At 53.7% G+C, this 17,420-nt stretch overlaps 1 protein-coding gene across 1 annotated transcript; it reads right to left on the reverse strand.

The window, feature by feature from the left end:
- Positions 1-5,068: 5,068 nt before the first annotated feature.
- B9D1 (B9 domain containing 1) lies at positions 5,069-9,092 on the reverse strand. The gene is made up of 7 exons (XM_075436846.1): positions 8,966-9,092; positions 8,809-8,877; positions 8,594-8,705; positions 8,423-8,519; positions 7,903-7,965; positions 6,988-7,055; positions 5,069-6,808 (listed from the first exon to the last, which is right to left on the reverse strand). Exons 1-7 carry the CDS (start codon positions 9,029-9,031, stop codon positions 6,663-6,665), a joined length of 621 nt encoding a protein of 206 aa, XP_075292961.1. The 5' UTR covers positions 9,032-9,092; the 3' UTR covers positions 5,069-6,662.
- Between the last annotated feature and the right edge of the window lie 8,328 nt (positions 9,093-17,420).

Below are 17,420 nucleotides of genomic sequence, written 5' to 3' on the forward strand. Positions count from 1 at the left end.
TCTGGTGATTGGCATCCTACCAGTGTAGCACAACCCAGTAGTCTGCAGAGGCTGAAGTAGTAAATTATGAACAGGGGAGCAGGGAATTACCTTGGTGGGGAGATGGTGCATCCTCGGGCTTGGCTGGGGGGAGTCCGGAGCTGTACCAGACCTGGGCTGAGTAGCGGGACCCTTGGGTGCTGGGTAGACCTCTCTGTGAAGAAAATAGGGGGAAACCTGTCCTTTCACCAGGTTTTTAACACAGCGTGCAGCAGGGAGGTGGGGCAAACTTTATTTATGAGTTAACTGGCGAGCAGCAGAATTGTTAGCTGTAACACGCATCAAAACTTGGGTCAAAAATGCTGTTGAAGTGCAAAATATTTTTAAAGCATCTGAACATGTTTATGGCCACCAGACAGCCGCTGTGTGCGGAGCACAGATAACCGTAACGCAGCCGTGTGTGGAGGGACGAGGGCGGTGTGTGCTGCTAGACGCGGATGAAATGCTGGGATGGAGGGAGCAGTGTTAAATAATCTTCTGTGGCTGTTCGGCAGGCACGGACAGAAGCAGCCTGGGCAGGTTACCTGATCTACTCCCAACGCTTGTGCCGCTGGTTGAGCATCTGCGTTCCCGTTCTCAGGTGAAAGAAAATCGGATGACATTTCAAATAGCCGGAATAAAGCAGTTGTAAAGGTGGAGTTTGTCTCCTCAGCTCCCTGCCTGCTGCTGCCTGACGTAAAATCTCACCAGAACGTCGGTGATGCCGACTTTGCAGTTTGAAAGCTTAAATATGCTGTGGGAGATCCTCACCATTGTGGTTTTAAGGCCCATTTAAATGCGGCATGCTGGAGCTGCTGCAGGTCAGATCAGAGCTCGATCCAGCCCGGGGTCCTGTTGCTGGCAGCAGAGACCTTCCTGGAGAAAGACCTTGTGTTCCGTAGACACCAATACAGCTGCCCAAAAACCCTGCTGTGAAACCGCCTGCTCTGCCGGCCTCCGTGACAGCCCATGGGCTCATGCAGGGGCTGGAGGAGAACTTCGCGCCCGGCTGCTGGAGTGGATGGAGGCCAGGGCTGAACAGCCTTCGCAGGATGCTGACTCAGCATGGGCTTGTCCCACCAGCCACGCTATCACTAACCCATGTGGGATTCCCCATAGCGCTGTGGCGGAACCACCTCTGGTAATGTCTAAGATGGAAAATCATGAGGCACCTTCCCTGTGCCCCACCAGGGTGGGAACATGGAACCTGTGAGAACCAGGCCGTGGGGTCCGTGTTCTTCTTGAAGGGCTTTTTGGCCGGGGAATGAAATCCGGTGGTTTAACCGAGCTGAAGGGAGCCAGTTCTGCCTTGCTGTAACAGCACATATGGCCTAGGAGACCGTGGGCTGGCTGGGGTTGTGTTGGGTGATGGCGGTGGGGTGGTTTTTTTTGCTTTTTTTAATGTCTTCATTAGCAAGTCTGGCACTAAATGCAGTGATATTCGAGGTGAATTTGGGTACTTAAATATCTTAGCCTGAATAGAGGTATAAAAATAGCAGCCTACAGCAGTTAGATGCTTCTGCTGATCTTCCCTCTGAAGGACAAGAGACTGAATCACTTGCACCCTGCCGTGACAGTGGGTTGCGTTGCACCCTCGCTTCTCTGCAGCCTCCTTCCTGGGGGCTCAGGCCTGGTTTCGTGGCCAGAGGATGGTTTCTAACAGGATTTGTGCCCTAAGGATGGCCAGGCACTGGAAATTTGTTGTCTCCAGCCTAGCCCTCGCAACCCGCTGTCCTTGTGCTCCGCAGCCTTGGCTGCGCTGCAGTGGAGGGTGCTGGGTGCTCTCTGCAGGCTGGCGGGAGCTGTGGTTTGTGTTGGGTTTTTTTTGTTTGTTTTTCTTTGCTGTGCTCCAAATGTGGAGGTTGTTTCTGGGTTTGCAAAGAAGTGCCTCGGCTCTTGGGGTTTGAGCTCACCCATGTTTGCTTCCCAGGGGACTCCCCAGCTGGTGGGAAAAGCCTTGAGGATCCCCCCTGCAGAGCACACACCATGGATGGACGGTGAGAGGAAGGGCAGGGAACAAGTGCTGAGCATCCCTGTGGGGCTGTGGGCCAGGCAACCTTTCCTGCTTGAGGTTTGTGTGGCCTGGAAGACGTTGAAAATGGCTGTTGGTGGCTGCTCCAGCCATGCTGCTGGCACAGGCTTGTGTGCCTGGACCTTGGCTCTCCGGCTGGGCTGGGTGGTGGGTGCAGGAGGGGTGGTCCGTGGTGCTCTCACGGGGGAGCTCGATTTCTTGAGCGTGTTTGAGGGGCACCCTGGAGATGTCCTGCGTGGGCTCTGCTGCAGCCATCTGCTCGTCCAGCCGCTGCTTGGTGCCGTCTGCTGGCACTGCCAGGCTGCAGGGACAAGGCCCAGAGGAAGGAGGCTCTTGCTGGTGCTCTTGGACGCTGGCGGTGCCTGGCCAGTCGCAGACACCGGCTCCGCACCGCCACTGCGGGTGCAAGCCCGGCTCTGTGTAACCCCTGTCTCCCACCCCAGCTGTCCTGTCCCCCTGTCACCCCATGGACCCATGTCTGGGACCGTGGATCCAAGGTGTTCAGCCCCCTGCGTCCCCGGGCAGCAAGTCCTGGCGTGATGCTCTGGTGACCTTGGCACAAATGGGTCATCCTGGGGCTGGTTTGCGATGGGCTGAAGCACTGCTGGTGACGAGCCCAGGTAGAGTTGGAGCTGAAGCTCCAATTTTCCTCAAATTTGGCACTTCTGTGGTTTTGTGTTTTATTTTGTCTTTTTTAATTTCTACTTGGAGTATTTCACAGGAGGCTCCTGCTCCTAAACGGACGCTGCTGCTGGGGAGCGCTTGCTCTCAGCTGTAATCCGTCTCATTTTCAGATGGAGATAACTTCTAGCTGCTGCAGTACTGCTGTTGTAACGCAGCCTTCCTAGCCCCAGGTCAGAGGCGGTTTCTCGAGCGCTCACGGACACACAGATTTCCCCCTGCGAGCAGCTCGGTGGCTCGTGGCCCTGGGGGGTGTTTGCCCTGTGCTCTCAGGGCAAGGGGCAGCGGCAGGGCGGCCGGCACCATCGTGCTGAGCAATTTTCCATGTAGGATCAGGAAAAGCTTGGGTGTCCTTCATGCAAGCTTGTCAGCCAGTTGTTATTAGCAGCCTCCGACATCTTCCAAAAGGCTGAAAGCTGCCACGAGAGGGCAGGAGCTGATGCTGCTATTTCTAGTTTTGGCAGAAAGGGCTGCAAATGTCAGTTCCTCAAGACTATTCAAATGATTTTCCATTTTCTAGAGGGTTTGGTTCCCAAGCTGCTGTTCAGTCCGTGTCCTTGGCTGTCTCCATCCCAGGGTGTCTTCCACAGTGATGGCAGGAAAACTGCCCTGTGAAGAGAGCTGGGTCCTGCTGGGCAGTGTTCTCCAGAGCTCCTCCAGACCCGGAGGGCTTCTGCAAGGCCCTCAGCCATCTCGCAGGCTTCATTCGCCTCCAGCGGTCTCGCTCTGTTTTGATGGCCTTGAAGCCTCATCCTGTGTCGGGACACATGTTCCGAATAAAGGTTTTTTTTTTTCTTGCCCATCTTGAATTAGGAGGTTAATGACCAATTTCACTGTCTGGGAGAGACTTAAGCGTAACAAAATGGGAGCTGCAGTGCCAGCTGACAGCCTCGTGCTGCCATCTGTGCTACAGGGGGTTGGGAACTTCAGTCTGGTTTTGAATAAAAGGGAGAATGATTAACTAGTAAACGAGCGGGGTGGTTACAGCTGCCCGGAGAGTGGCTGAAAGGAAATTGCTTTGAGCCTCCATGTTGGCAGGGCTGGGTTTTTCTGGATTTTGGCTGTTGTGGGTTCTTTTAACCTTTAACGCTAACTGCAAGGAGCGCTTACGGGTCGTTAATCCCTTCGCTGGTAATGTCACCTGCGGTCAGCAGCACGGCGCGGTGTCTGTCTGCTCCTCTGTCAGGAGAGCAGAGATTCTCCCGGGTGAAACAGCTGCAAACGCTCTGCCACGCCTGAGTACCAAAGACTCAAACCAGAGACGTTTTTTTCTAGAAAACTATAAAGGCAGCAGCAAGGCTGTCTCTGGGAGAAGAGCATGTTTATGAGAGATCAACAGTCGGAGCAAAGGAACGGCGCCGAACTCGGGAAACGCTCACTGAAAACATCACCCCCCACACGTGCCCTTGTGCAAGGAGCAAACCGTGTCAGACCGAGAAGCTCCCGCAGGGAAGGGCTCACGAGCTAAACACGTTAAGGCCTTGAAGAAGGTATGTGAGTCTTCACAAACATGCCTGAGACACTGAGGAGTCCAAAAAAACCCCCCAAAACCCAACCGGACCCAGAGACAACAGGCAGAAAGCCCTAATACTTCAGGTAGCAGTGTGGGATCTGCTTAGTCACGTATCGTAAATACCGTTTTATGGAGATTGGCATTTTTATTTCTTTTAAACTCTCGCTCTTCATTGTTTTAACCTTGCTTCCGAGGGTCCCTGCAGCTGGGCTGTGAGTGGTGAAGCTGTGTGAACGCCCGTGTGGGTTTTGATGGGTCTCAGCGTGGTGAGTGTCCAGCTACTCGTCTGAAACGGGAGTGGTTCAGGAGAGGGGTCGTCTTACCACGCTGCAAAGCTGTGCGCAGGTAAACTCACCGCGCCCCTGGGGGCTCGAAGCTTGGGCTTTTTCTGGGTTTAACAGGTTTCTCATGACTGGAAACTCTGTTGTGCAGTTTTGCTCTGATTGGAATGGGGGCAGGTAACTGCGCTCAAGGGAAAAATGATATTTAAGCGGCAGTAGGTGGAATGTTTGCCTTTCAAGTATTTCAAACACAGATATTCATCCTGCTACTGTAGCTGCTTCCCAAATACTTTTGAAAAGCAAACAAAATTCCTTGTATCTCCTCTGAGCCAACAGGAAATACTTCTTAGTTTGGGTTCCAACATGACTCAGTTCAGCGATTACAGAAGTGCCAAAACAGCTGGTGGAGGAGCTTACTGGAAGTGTAAAATCAACAAAAACAAGAGAGGAAAAAAAGTAAGAGATGAAAAAATCATCTGTGTTTGGAAATTTCTAAATAGTATGAAAGATGCTAACGCACACAGCAAAGTTACAGGGCTCACATTCTCTTTTCAGACATTGTATTTATTGAATCACACTGCCCAGCGTGGAGTAATACCTCTCTCTACGTGGGTGCTTTATCTGGTGCGTGTCCCGGAGGCTCTGCAGCTCAACACTCTATGTTACTACTTGTACTTCTGCAGTTCTGGGGTCTTGGTAGTTCACTTACAGGGTGGCATCATGGGAAGTCATTGGCACAGTCATCTCTTGGTGTTTGTGGTCCCAAATTTACGAAAATAACTAAAGAATTATCATTGTAGCATGCACTTTCTCTTTTGTACCTGTAAGGACAGCAGATCCTGGGTGATTTAGGACTTAGAAACATCCGTTCTGGCACAAACAACCCAAAACCCTACCACTAGAAAGACGAACAAGTGTATTTGGACCATTGGGTTTATTCAGCCTAAAAGCAGAGCGCTAACATTGGCTCAGAGGGAGCTCGGTGAAAGGCTGCAGTAAGACGTCAGAGGAGAAGCTCTTGAGCCCAAGGCCAGCTCTGTGCCCCCACGCTGCAGGCACCCGAGAGCTGCCCACCAGCTTCGGAGCTTCTGTCGCACGCCAGTAGCAACCGACATCCTCGGTCCTGCTCGGAGGTGATGCGATGGGGAAGAAAACCGGAGTGTCGCAGACTTGGACATCACTACGTTGCTTTTTTTCTTTCGACAAGAAAAGCAGGTAAGGAAAGCTGTGCTCTGGTACCGATTTGGAGCTAAGTGTGGCTTACTGAGCCTCTGCTTGCTTTGCAGAGCCTTCTCTAGAGTTTATTTTTGAGTCAATACCTGCACTTAAAATGCAATTTGTTCTACCAGAAGTTAAAACCATGCATCAAGGATATGTTTAACACTGTGGCCTCTCTTAACTCCTCTAAAATAAACTGTTGTCCTTTTTTTATATTCCTGAAGCTTGATGCTGATATAAAACCTGGAAGTGGAAGAGTGGTCATGTTGTTCTAAATGCAAAAGCCCAGGTTGCTTCACTGAAAAAAACGTGGGAAGGTTTGTTTCTACAGTGCGTGTGCTATTTTAATTAATTGTACTAACTCTAAAGTACCATGTGGGATTAGAAAGAAAACTGCTGTTGCTTTTGCAGAGGGAAGCACGTGGCATGGAGAAGCGTGTGCACATTGCACTGGGACGTTTCCATAGTCCCTCCTTTTTGGAAGGTGCAGTAACTTCAACTTCCCATTTCTACCACAAAAAAACGTTAGTAAAAAGAACTGGGTTTGCAGTGATGTTTTAAACACAGGAAAACTGCTACAATGATAACCTTTCCTGTTCTTTAAGTATATAAAAGTGTACAAAACGCTGTTTTAGAAAGTATTTTGTCACAGATCTTACTTTGAGATAGTCTGATACTACTCATGAAAATGCTGAATACTGTCTGCTGCCATTCCTCTACGTAATACTTCAACCCGTATGCTTACTGAAAGGAGCGTACTTGGGTAATTATTCCAAAGCCTCATGGGCTTGTGTTTCTTTTGGGATAAAGGTCTCAAGGGCAATTTTCTCAGTTTAGCCAGATGCTCACTTCCCTTTGCCACAAAGAGCCCCAGAGTGCTTCTGTTCTCTGGGAGCCGTGGAACATCTCGTGCCTGAATTCAGTACTTATGGATCCCTTCTGTCACAGGCGCCAGAGAAGGGTTCTGCACGTCGCTTGGGCTCACGTCGTAGCCCAGCTTCTTCATATCTTTGGTCACTACGTTGAAGGAAATGGTCACAAAGCCTTGAGATCGCACCCTCGTTACTAGAAGAAAGACGACATGAATAAAACTGGTTAAGAGGGGTTTTTGGAACTCCTCGCGTCTCCAGGTAGCACTGTTCTCAGTAGGAACAGTTAGGTTCTTTATTTCAGCAGAAGGTGGCTGGCCAAGCCATGGCCTGCTGTTGTGCAAGGGTCGCAGTCAGGAGCGCCCGGGGACTTACCTTCTCTTCCTTCGCCCTGTGCTACCACCCTGGGGTCAGTAAATTCTGGACGTCTCCCTGTGAACCAGCTTGGAGAAGAAAATAGAAAATAATTAATTCGATACATTTCAGTGATGTTTAGATTTGACACAGCTCATTACGTGCCTGTTAAAAAAAGCGGGGTGGTGGTGTTGAATGAGACTCCAAGCTTTTGTTTGCAGTAGAGAGTTTTGAAGACTGATTCACTTTACTGCTGATCTACTTTGATCAAAGATAAGTTTTGTCTCTCTAAGGAAAAAAAATGAAACCAATTTCATACACATGTTAAATCCAAGTTATTTCTGGATTAGACAGAGTCTTTCTGTGGCAAAGATGTGTTTGAAACTGATTCAGCTCTTGATTACCCAGAGTAACAGAGAGGCTTAGATACTCTGAATACATCAGAGGTGCGCATAATACAAAAGTATACAAATTAGAGTATGGATGTACTACAAAAGGGTATCATAAAGAGAAGAAAAGTCTGCAGCACGCCTCCTTCGCGTCCAGTGACAAATGCTCAGTGACGTTAGTCTGAGTAGTGCCTCTGCACGTTGGACCACTGATGGGAATCAACCCATGGAACACGGAGCTGCCTCATGGAGCAGCCTGCTCTGCTCAAAGGAGTTCTTTTTCAAGCCAACAGCGTTCAAACGTGAGGATGACAAAGAGTTGAGTTAGCATTACTGCAAGCAGGTAGTTAATATGTTTTAAGAAAGCTCTTCAAAAGACCTAGATACCTAAACCCGTGATTTTACCTACAGAACTCCAAACTATCTGGTTATAACCCAAAGTATTCGCATGCGTGCACCAGTGAGTAGCTGGATCTACCTTTGGGCCTAAAAGCAAGAAGGAATTCTTAAAAAAAAAAAAAAAAAAAAAAAAATCTTTAATCATTACCTTGTAAACTTCTGCAGCCTAGATGTGGACTCTGGAACAAACATAGCGATGGTTCTTGTGTGCCTAAAACAAATACGCACAGAGCTTCAGAGATGAACCAAACAGCCCTGGCAAGACTTCTCGTCTTTATAAAGGCATCAGCATTTCAGAGACACCAGAGCACTGAACACAGGACAGGGCTTTCCCTTCCGCAAAGAGAGGGGCTGTTTGCACAGCGAGAGCGTATCTCCCTCCCTTCCCAGGGGTGGGATGAAAGCTCCGCAGGTGCTGAGCGTGATGGCGGAGAGGTAGCGTACCGTGCCTCATGTTTGCTCTCTGCCTGCCGGTTCTGACTTTAGAGTTGTCTGCACGATTACCAAGAGTTATTTCGATAAGCAGAGGCTGCTGCCAGAAAATCCACGCTCTTTGTGCCAAAGGGACAAGACACAGCAGGAAGATGGGGGAACGTTTTGTTGAAACAGCATGGTAACTGGAAAAAAAATCTGCCTTTCGGTCCCAAAAGACAAGGGTTGTCGCTCACCGCCCGGGCGTGAAGGGAACGTGAACGGCTCCGTAACCCCTCACCACGTCGTGTCCGAAGAAGTCGGGTCCGTAGACGCTCACGACGATCTGCGGCCCTGCGAGCGAGGTGGGCGTGAGAGGGGCTCCCGGTCCGTGCGTGGGGTTCCCCCCCACCCCCCCCAGCACTCACAGCCGGACGGGTTGGTGCTCTTGAAGGTGATGTCGATGGGGAAGTTCCAGACCAGCGTGGTGGGCGCCACGTTGCTCTTGGAGGTGATCTGGGAGATGCCCTCCTCCAGGCCCTGTGGGGAGGGGGTGCCGTCAGCCCCGGAGGGGGGGGGGGCCATGCTGCCGGCGGGCCTGGCAGGCGGCAGGGCCCGGGGGGGGTGCCGGGGGGGACCTCACCGCTGTGGGGACCCAGTCTTGGCCGTAGACGAAGCAGAACTTGCAGTAAAGGTCGTCAAAGCCGGGGAACTGCGGTGGGGGGGGAGAGGCTGCGTTAGCGGGGTCCGGGGTGGGGGCCCGGCCGGGTTGGGGGGGGGTCCGAGGGCACCGCGCTCACCTGCCCGCTCTCGATCTGCCCGGTGACGGCCAGCAGGAAGACGCTGGGGGTGCCGGCGGCCGCCATGGCGCCGGGCGCGGCCTGCTCCCGCCGGGCAAGGGGCCGGCGTCGCCATGGCAACGGACGGCGCGCCGGAGGGGACACACTTTGCCGGGCCGCTCCCCGCCTCCCGAGCGCGGGGGGATCGCCCCGAAAGGCGGGCAGGCACCCCTCCCTCCCCTCCTCACGCCCCCCAACCCACCCGGGACGGCCCCGAGCCCCGCTCCGGGCGCGGGCCTCTCGCCGCAGCAGGCTGGAGGGGCTGGGGCTGAGGCCTGGCTGCCGCTCTCCCCGCTTGTTCCCCCCACCGCCTCACGCTGTAGCTTTTAAGTTTGTTTTTTTATTTTTAATATCAGTCTGTACCGGCCCCGCTGAGCTCTTTCACAGAATCACAGAATGGTGGGGGTTGGCAGGGCCCTCTGTGGGTCACCCAGCCCAACCCCCTGCCCAAGCAGGGTCACCCAGAGCAGGCTGCACAGCACCGTGTCCAGGCGGGGCTGGAATATCTCCAGAGAAGGAGACTCCACAGCCTCCCTGGGCAGCCTGGGCCAGGGCTCCGTCACCCTCAGAGGGAAGAAGTTCTTCCTCGTGTTCAGCTGGAGCTTCCTCTGCTTCAGTTTGTGCCCGTTGCCCGGCCGGTGACAAGCGGTGTTCCCCAGGGCTTGGCTTTGGGTCTGGTCTTGTTTCTCTATCAACAATCCGGACCAGGGGATCGAGTGCTCCCTCAGCTTGCAGATGGCACCGGGCTGGGTGGGAGTGTTGATCTGCTCGAGGGTGGAAGTCTCTGCAGAGGGATCTGGACAGGCTGGATGCTTGGGCAGAGGCCAACTGTATGGGGTTCAACAAGGGCCGAGTGCCGGGTCCTGCCCTTGGGTCACACCAACCCCATGCAACGCTACGGGCTTGGGGAGGAACGGCTGGAGAGCTGCCTGGCGAGAAAGGACCTGGGGGTGCTGGTCGACAGCCGGCTGACCATGAGCCAGCAGTGTGCCCAGGTGGGCAAGCAGGCCAACGGCATCCTGGCTTGGATCAGCAATGATGTGGCCAGGAGGAGCAGGGCAGGCATCATGCCCCTGTACTCGGCGCTGGTGAGGCCACACCTCGAGTGCTGTGTTCAGTTTTGGGCCCCTCACTACAACAAGGACATTGAGGGGCTGGAACGTGTGCAGAGAAGGGCAGCGAGGCTGGGGAGGGGTCTGGAGAACAAGTCCTCTGCGGAGCAGCTGAGGGAGCTGGGGCTGCTCAGTCTGGAGAAGAGGAGGCTGAGGGGAGACCTTCTCACTCTCTACAGCTCCCTGACAGGAGGGGGTAGTGAGGGGGGGGTTGGTCTCTGCTCCCCAGTAACCACTGATAGGATGAGAGGCAATGGCCTCAAGTTGCATCAGGGGAGGTTTAGATTGGATATTAGGGACAATTTCTTTCCTGAGAGGTCAGGCGTTGGACCAGGCTGCCCAGGGTGGTGGTGGAGTCCCCATCCCTGAAGGGGTTCAAAAACCATGGAGATGTTGCACTTGGGGACATGGTTTAGTAGGAATGGTGGTATTGGGTGGACAGTTGGACTCGATGATCTTAGAGGCCTTCTCCAGCCTATGATTCTCTGATTCTATCATTTTTAAGGTGCAGCCAGGGGACCACAGCCTGCTCCCGCCTGCAGCCACCAAGGACATGGCTGTTGGGTGCTGGTGGTGGCCGGGCTGTGGCAGGTCTGTCCCAGGCCAGGCCCAGGGGCAGGTTTCCCGGGGAGGAAAAGCTTCAGGGACTGGTGGGAAACGGAGCGTTTCGTGGTCCCCGGAGGGTCACTCGTGCTGCGGGGAGAGGGGGAGGCTGGTGGGGTCGTTGGCGTCCCTGGCCGTGCCTCCGTAATGCCGGTGTCCAGGCCTGGGAAGGGGAGGAAACGGGGCTGTGCTGGTTTAATTAGCCTGCTCTAATTAAAAGGAAGGGGTGAGTTTTATGTGTCAGCAAGGCAGGTGGATGTGCTGAGGCTGCGCAGAGCTGGAGCCACTGAGCTCTGCTGGCCAGGTCTTGTTGTGTCCCCGCAGAGCCCGCGACGTGCCGGTGCCAGCCCAGCTCCGGAGGCTCGGCCACCGTGTGCGTCCCGTCCCTTCGGCTCCCTCCTGCTCCGCTCGTGGGGAGCGAGCTGGCGGCGTTCGGCTGCCGCGGACCCTCCGGGAGGAGCGAAGGAAACCCTGGCTGGGCCTGGGCTTCCAGCGCTGTTGTTGCGACGGGTCGGGGACCTTCCATCATGGGCTGAGCAGAGACGCAGGGTGGCAGGGCTGGGACAACGCCTCCGTCCTTGTCCTCATCCGCCAGCTCCGTTTGACCCCCCTTGGCAGAGCTGGTGGAGGTGGCTTTGCCACCTCGGCTCTCTGCAGTGCCTCGCAGTGGTCTGTCCGCTGCAGCTGCCTTTCCGTGGGGACTCCCCAGGATCCCGCCTTGTGTGCCTGTTTGTGTTGGACTGAAAGTAAATTACCATTACACTTCGTGTTAAAAAAAAATGCCTTCCGTGTTCCAAGAGACGTATTCTCCATCAATATCTATTTCCACTTGATTTTTCAGGTTTTATTTGAATTTTTTTTTTTTTAACATTCAGCAAACAAAGTTGGCCATGAGAAGAATGAGAGAAAAGCAGAGGGATGGGAGGGAATGACTGAAATTTTATCCTTTCTCCCCTGTCCCTCAGGAGTGCTTCAGAAAAAATAATTCATTTGAACAGAAAATTATCATGGGGAGGGGGGAATGAAACAGTTCTCGACCAGCTGTCCGATGCAGCTAGCAAGGCTGTTTAATTAACAATTTACTTGGCTACCAGCTCGCTAAGAGCCAATTTAAGGATTTTTTTTCTTGCCTGGCAAGTGATGCGCAGCTGCTGGAGGAGTTAATACCAGCGCTGGGAGACCTTCCCCATGACAGGGAGAAGACAGCAGGGTTATTCAGCAGCTAGGAGTGATCTGTACCTGCTTGTGGAAGGACTCGGTCCCCTCCCAGTCCTAACGAGACCTTTCTTCTTTCCTCCCTTGCATGCCAGTCGTCTTCTAATTAGCTGCATTTTAAATCTTTGTGAGCAGAATGAAATCCCAGGCAAGGAAGCATTTTTACCCTGCTGGAAAACTTCATTAGCGATCTGCCAGAGAGTTTGATTTCCAAGCAGAGTGGAAACCCGTGGATCGCAGCGACTCTGTGGGTGTTGTTATCGATGTTGCTGTTTCTCTTGGCCACGTCGAACATTCACCTCTTCTCTGGGACCTGCCCTGACCCTGCAATGCGGGAAGGGACCAACGGGAAGCCTCTCTGGGGCTGCAGTCATCCTCGAGGAGGAAGGGCACTCGCTGCTGCATGCTGACCTGTCATCTCTTGCAGATTTGTGTCAGGCTCCGGTTCTGGAAGAACGGCTCCTGGCCTAGCGAGAGCACCGGGTTCCTTTGGCAGCGACCTCCACCCGTAAGTTGTGTTAAACAGCTAAGGGAATTATGTTTTCTTCATTCCCAGAAAGAGCCAGGGGTCGGAAAAATCCAGATTCCTTGGAGCTCTGTCACTAAGAGCTTCTGAATCAAGCCAACCCACCTCCACCTGGCTCCCAGCACCGAACAGGCTGCCCTGCTCGTGGGGCGATGGGCTCGGGGGAGGCCGGAGCGTGGTGCTGCTCACCGAGGCGTTTGGTGCCCTCGCCTCCTGTTTCCGTAGGGATTGACCCCACGCTTGTGTGGGTGCAGGCCAAGCCAGCCCACGGGGGGGGAGATGATGGAGGGTCTCCTTGTCCTGGGAGAAGCCGTCAGGCTGTGGCACAGCGCGGTAAAGCTGGCGGTGCGCATCTCGCCTGTTGCCCATCACCCTGTCTCTGGGCTCCTTCGCGTGTTCACAGCAGTGGTAGCAGAGCCCTTGATGTGAGCGGCAGGTCCGGGCGCTGCTGCTCGCTGCCGCCTGGGTCAGAGCGTGCTTCAGAGTCCCGTGCTGCCGCGAGACGCCTGGGGAGCAGGTACTTTGTCACCGTTATGTTTTCAAGTACGATTAAACCAACCCCGGGGCTGATTCATGGCTTCCAACAGGTGCTCGGGGAAGGTGGGTGAGACAGAAATGACAATACAGTGGCACAGCAGAAAAGTTTATTTTTAATCCCAAATATTTACGATCAACACCTGCTAAATGGTGAGTGAAATCCATTTTATGGTGTCATTAATCTGCAATAAACTGGTTTTGTTTTTACACTGTTTGCGCAGCGTTGCCAGCCTGACTCGTCCCTGCCTGCGTTTTATCTCTGCGAGGAGGCTGCAGAGAGCTTCCCTGCCCTTTGTCTTACCAGCTGTTTGCTGCTCTTCCCACCTGCTGCTCGAATCGAGCGGCGCGGGAGGAGGATTCTCCCGTAACATCAAACGACGGCTCAGAGGAGGATGTTCTTGCTGTAATTCTTGCTGAGTGTATTTACCCAGAGATTTATTTTGGTGGGAAGACGAGTGGGGTGAACTTTTGCATTACGTGTCTGAACGCCGCGAGGCAGCTGGGAAATGGGGCCTGAAGGGGTGGCAGCTGCGCCAGGAGGGTCCCCATTCCCCTGGGCACAGCAGGGAAGGGGCTTTGCAGGTCTGAGGGGGACACACGGTGCTTGTGACCCAGGCCCAGGGGACTCATGCCATCGTCAGCCCAAGCATGTTTTACCAATATCCCCCCAGAGCAGGAAAGCAGGGCAAAAAGCCGGAGCAGGCGTTTCAGGACGCCGTATTCCGCTCCCCTCGTTACGCTGGGCGATGCAGCGGGTTGGGGTCTGGCTCCCGCTGCGTGCGGGAGGTGTCGCTGCCAGCGAGCTGTGAAATGCCCGGTCTGCTGTGAAGAATTAATTTCAACTGGAACTTGTTACCATTTGTGAGACCTTTCTTTTTGTTAATGAGGAAAATTAATTAGTGCCTTGGGTCTGAGCCAGTCAGGATAAATTAACGTGCAGGCAGGAAGAGGGAGAGGGCGAGGAGGGCTGGAGAAGCTGGTTCCCAGCGGGGCTGGCGGATTCGATAAGGGTGTAAGGAGTAGGAGCAATAATTGGGCTCAGAGAGGGGAGGGACGCGAGCGAAGCCCCCCTGCTCGTCGGCCGCCCGCTCGGCCGTGGCTGCGTTTTCGGGGGCTGACTCGGGTGGGAGAGCCGCGCTCTGCGTGTGCGTCTGCAGCAAAGCCTGGCGACGTCGCCACGGGCCTTCGGCAGCTGTGGCTCCAAGTGGGGCGAAGCAGAAGTGACAATAACCTGCTCCAGGGGATTTCAATCAAATAGTCAAATAATTAGTGTGGTTTCCTTCCTGTGGTGTGACGTAACCAGCGTTGCTGACACTTTCTCTCTTTCTCCACGAACAGATTTTTACAGTCCAATGGCCGCAGCTGGAAAAACCCCCAGCGCTGACCTACAGGTGCAGGGTCCTGGCGCGAGGAACAGCCCGGCCTGGTCACAGCCCAACCTGGGTATGAACCCTCCTGGCGACGCAGCTGCGTGCGTCGGTGCCGAAGCAGGGAGCTCCTCTGTGCCGCTGCAGGTCCCTCGGCGCGGAGCAGCCCCTCTGCTCCCTCCCAGCCGGCGCTGGGGCAGGGGGCTGAAACCCATCATGGGAGAAGCCAGCGTTAACGTCGCTTCGCTGGAAGAGGATCGAGCTCCCATCCGGTGAGAGCTCGAGTTGTTCCAGGGCCTGGCAGGATTGAGGCAGATAAACACGTTGAGCTGCTTAAAAAAAAAAAACCCAAAGGAGGTGGAGATCTCAGCCCCTCAGCCCCTGCTGCTGGGGCTGTGGCTCTGGGAGGCTGCACTCAGATTTCTAATTAAGCTCCCCCATATGGAAGGCGAGATGGCCCCAGCCATTAAAACACATTGCTGTGTTTAAAGCTTAATAGGAAAGGTTTAATGGATAAAGTCAATTTAATTATTCATCCTAAGAAAGCTTGTACAAATATCAAATGCTTATTAGTATTCATGCAACCTGTATGATCTCGCAGCACTGACAGATTAAAGGTTGTATCTGATTGCACTGGGGATGGATTCAGATTTGTTTGGTTTGGTGTTTTTTTTTTAATGCTTTAGTTTTTCCTCCCCAGTGCGACAAAGGAAATTTCAGGTCGATGCCATCTGAGAGTTAACCTTGCAACAGAGACCATCTGAAGGCTCTTCAAGTCGCTTTGTGATGGTTTCCTCTGCCCCTTCCTCAGGACGGTGATTTTTCATCCTCATTTGATCCCCGCTCCTCAAAGGCTGCCGAAGGTGAGCCCAGACTGATGCAGCGCTGCTGTCCCTGCAGCCGTGGTTTTGCCAAAACAGTCTGGCTGACAAATGGAGGCGGCTGGATTGTCATTCAAAATGCAAAATAGAAATCAATCGAGTTAAATAATGACTTGCATTTACCCGCTGCATTTCGCTTCTGATAGCAAGCAGCGCGACCCTTGCAGCCAGCCTGGTGGCAATTGCTTAACGTTGCGGGGACTCAGTCGGCAGGGAAATGAACGCTGGGTGAGGTTAAACTGTTTCCTGGCGCAGCTGGTCATGGCCAGGTTTGGGCAGAGGATGCAGCTCCGGGAGCTCGGGGGTTTTGTACCTGGATGTCTGGGTGACCGCCCCCAAAGAGACATTGGGAGCGATTCATTCTGGCCTTAGGAAATTCCGTCGGAGCTTGGCTCTCCTCCCCACGCTGCCTGGGTGTTCCTGCAGGCTCGTGGAGGGAGTTGTTACGGCTCAGAGCCCGCTGCAGTGCCTCAGACCCCCGTGAATTTGGAAAGCTGCTTGGGGAAGGCGATGGGAAAGGCTCTTTCCCTTTGTGCCCAGTCCCGAGCAGCAGGGACAAATATCTTGTTCCTTTTTTTTTTTTTTTAAAAAAGTTTTATAATTGAAATTTAAAAAATTGGAGGCTTTCCCTCTGCTGCTCCCCTGCTCCCCGGAAGAGCCCACCTGACCTCCCTACCATCGCCTGTGGCACCCTGGGGCTCCTCTTGCTGGGGCTTCACCAGGGTTTATTCCCAACACTGTAACAAACCCCTTCCCTGCTGGCAGTCTGCGCAAGGCTCCGACGCCACGGAATGTGTTGGTTTGAACAAAAATTCCCTCTTGAGATAAAACCCAATCACAGAATCACAGAATCACAGAATAGTAGGGGTTGGAAGGGACCTCTGTGGGCCATCTAGTCCAACCTTCATGCCGAAGCAGGGTCACCTACAGTAGGTTGTAGAGGACCTTGTCCAGGCGGATCTTGAATATCTCCAGAGAAGGAGACTCCACAGCCTCTCTGGGCAGCCTGGGCCAGGGCTCTGTCACCCTCAGAGGGAAGAAGTTCTTCCTCATGTTCAGATGGAACACTTGCTGTGTGTTTGGGGTGAGCTCCACCGGTTTCTCCTCTGTCTCCAGCTGCCACAGTGGAGTGGGAGATGCCTGTCCTGTCCCAGCCCATCGTGATGCTGCTCCTGGCTTGGTGACGGGCAGAGTCAGCACCTCTTTTCCTCCCTTTTACATTTCTGCTAGCATAAAATAAAACAAACAGCCCCCCCCGCTGCAAAATCCAGGTTTTGGCACCTGGCGAGAGGCTTTTCGCCGAGCTCTGGGGTATGGAGGAGGGGATTTGGGCCTGGGGAATGCCGCCTTGCCCAGCAAAGCTCGATAATTCCAGCAGCGAGTAACACCACGAGCAGCTGTGCCGATTCCTCCAGGCAGGATTCAGCCCAGTGCAGGGGAATTTCCAGTCCGCTGCTTCAACTGCAACGAAAAAGAGTTTGCCGTCATCCCCAAAGCGCTAATAATAATTGCTTTTATGATGTTTTTCCTGGAATTCCTTGCTATCCCACCGAGACGGAATAATTATTTATGATAATCCGAGATGACTCTTAATTACAGCGGCGCACGTGCTTGGAGGCAGCCGGCACGAAGCAGCTCGACATCTGGATGCTCCTGCACCAGGTGAGGGATCCGTTGGTGCCGCTCGGCGAATCCCTCACCTGGTGCAGGAGCCGAGCGGGAGGTGGGAGCAGCTCCCAACTCCGGCAGCCAGATTTGGGAAAGGTTTTAGGGAACGCCGAGCTCCGGGAGCGGGACAGAGCCCTTCGGGCTGGGCTGTGGGCAGCGGGATGGGAGCGGGGCTCGGCGTCCCGGCTCCACCCCGCTCTGCGGCACAAAGTCAGGCCACGCTTCCAGTTTATACAGTTTAATACATGTGAAACAAGATACATTTCCTTTTTGAGTAATGAATGCATAAATAACAGAAGATATATGTGAATGCACAAATATGAGGTGGCATGGAACGAACCCAACAAAAACGATTTGTTTTAATTTCTTGGGTGGTTTTTTTTTCCCCCCCCCCTGTACGTCTGCCCGGCGCTGGGGCTGACGGCTGTCCCACGGTGAGAGGGCCTGGAGGAGGGGTGGACAGGGACCGGCGGCTAAAAAAGAAAACAAATCAACCCCCAAACTGCA

This window comes from Opisthocomus hoazin, chromosome 15, assembly GCF_030867145.1.
Source record: "Opisthocomus hoazin isolate bOpiHoa1 chromosome 15, bOpiHoa1.hap1, whole genome shotgun sequence".
Classification (NCBI taxonomy): domain Eukaryota; kingdom Metazoa; phylum Chordata; class Aves; order Opisthocomiformes; family Opisthocomidae; genus Opisthocomus; species Opisthocomus hoazin.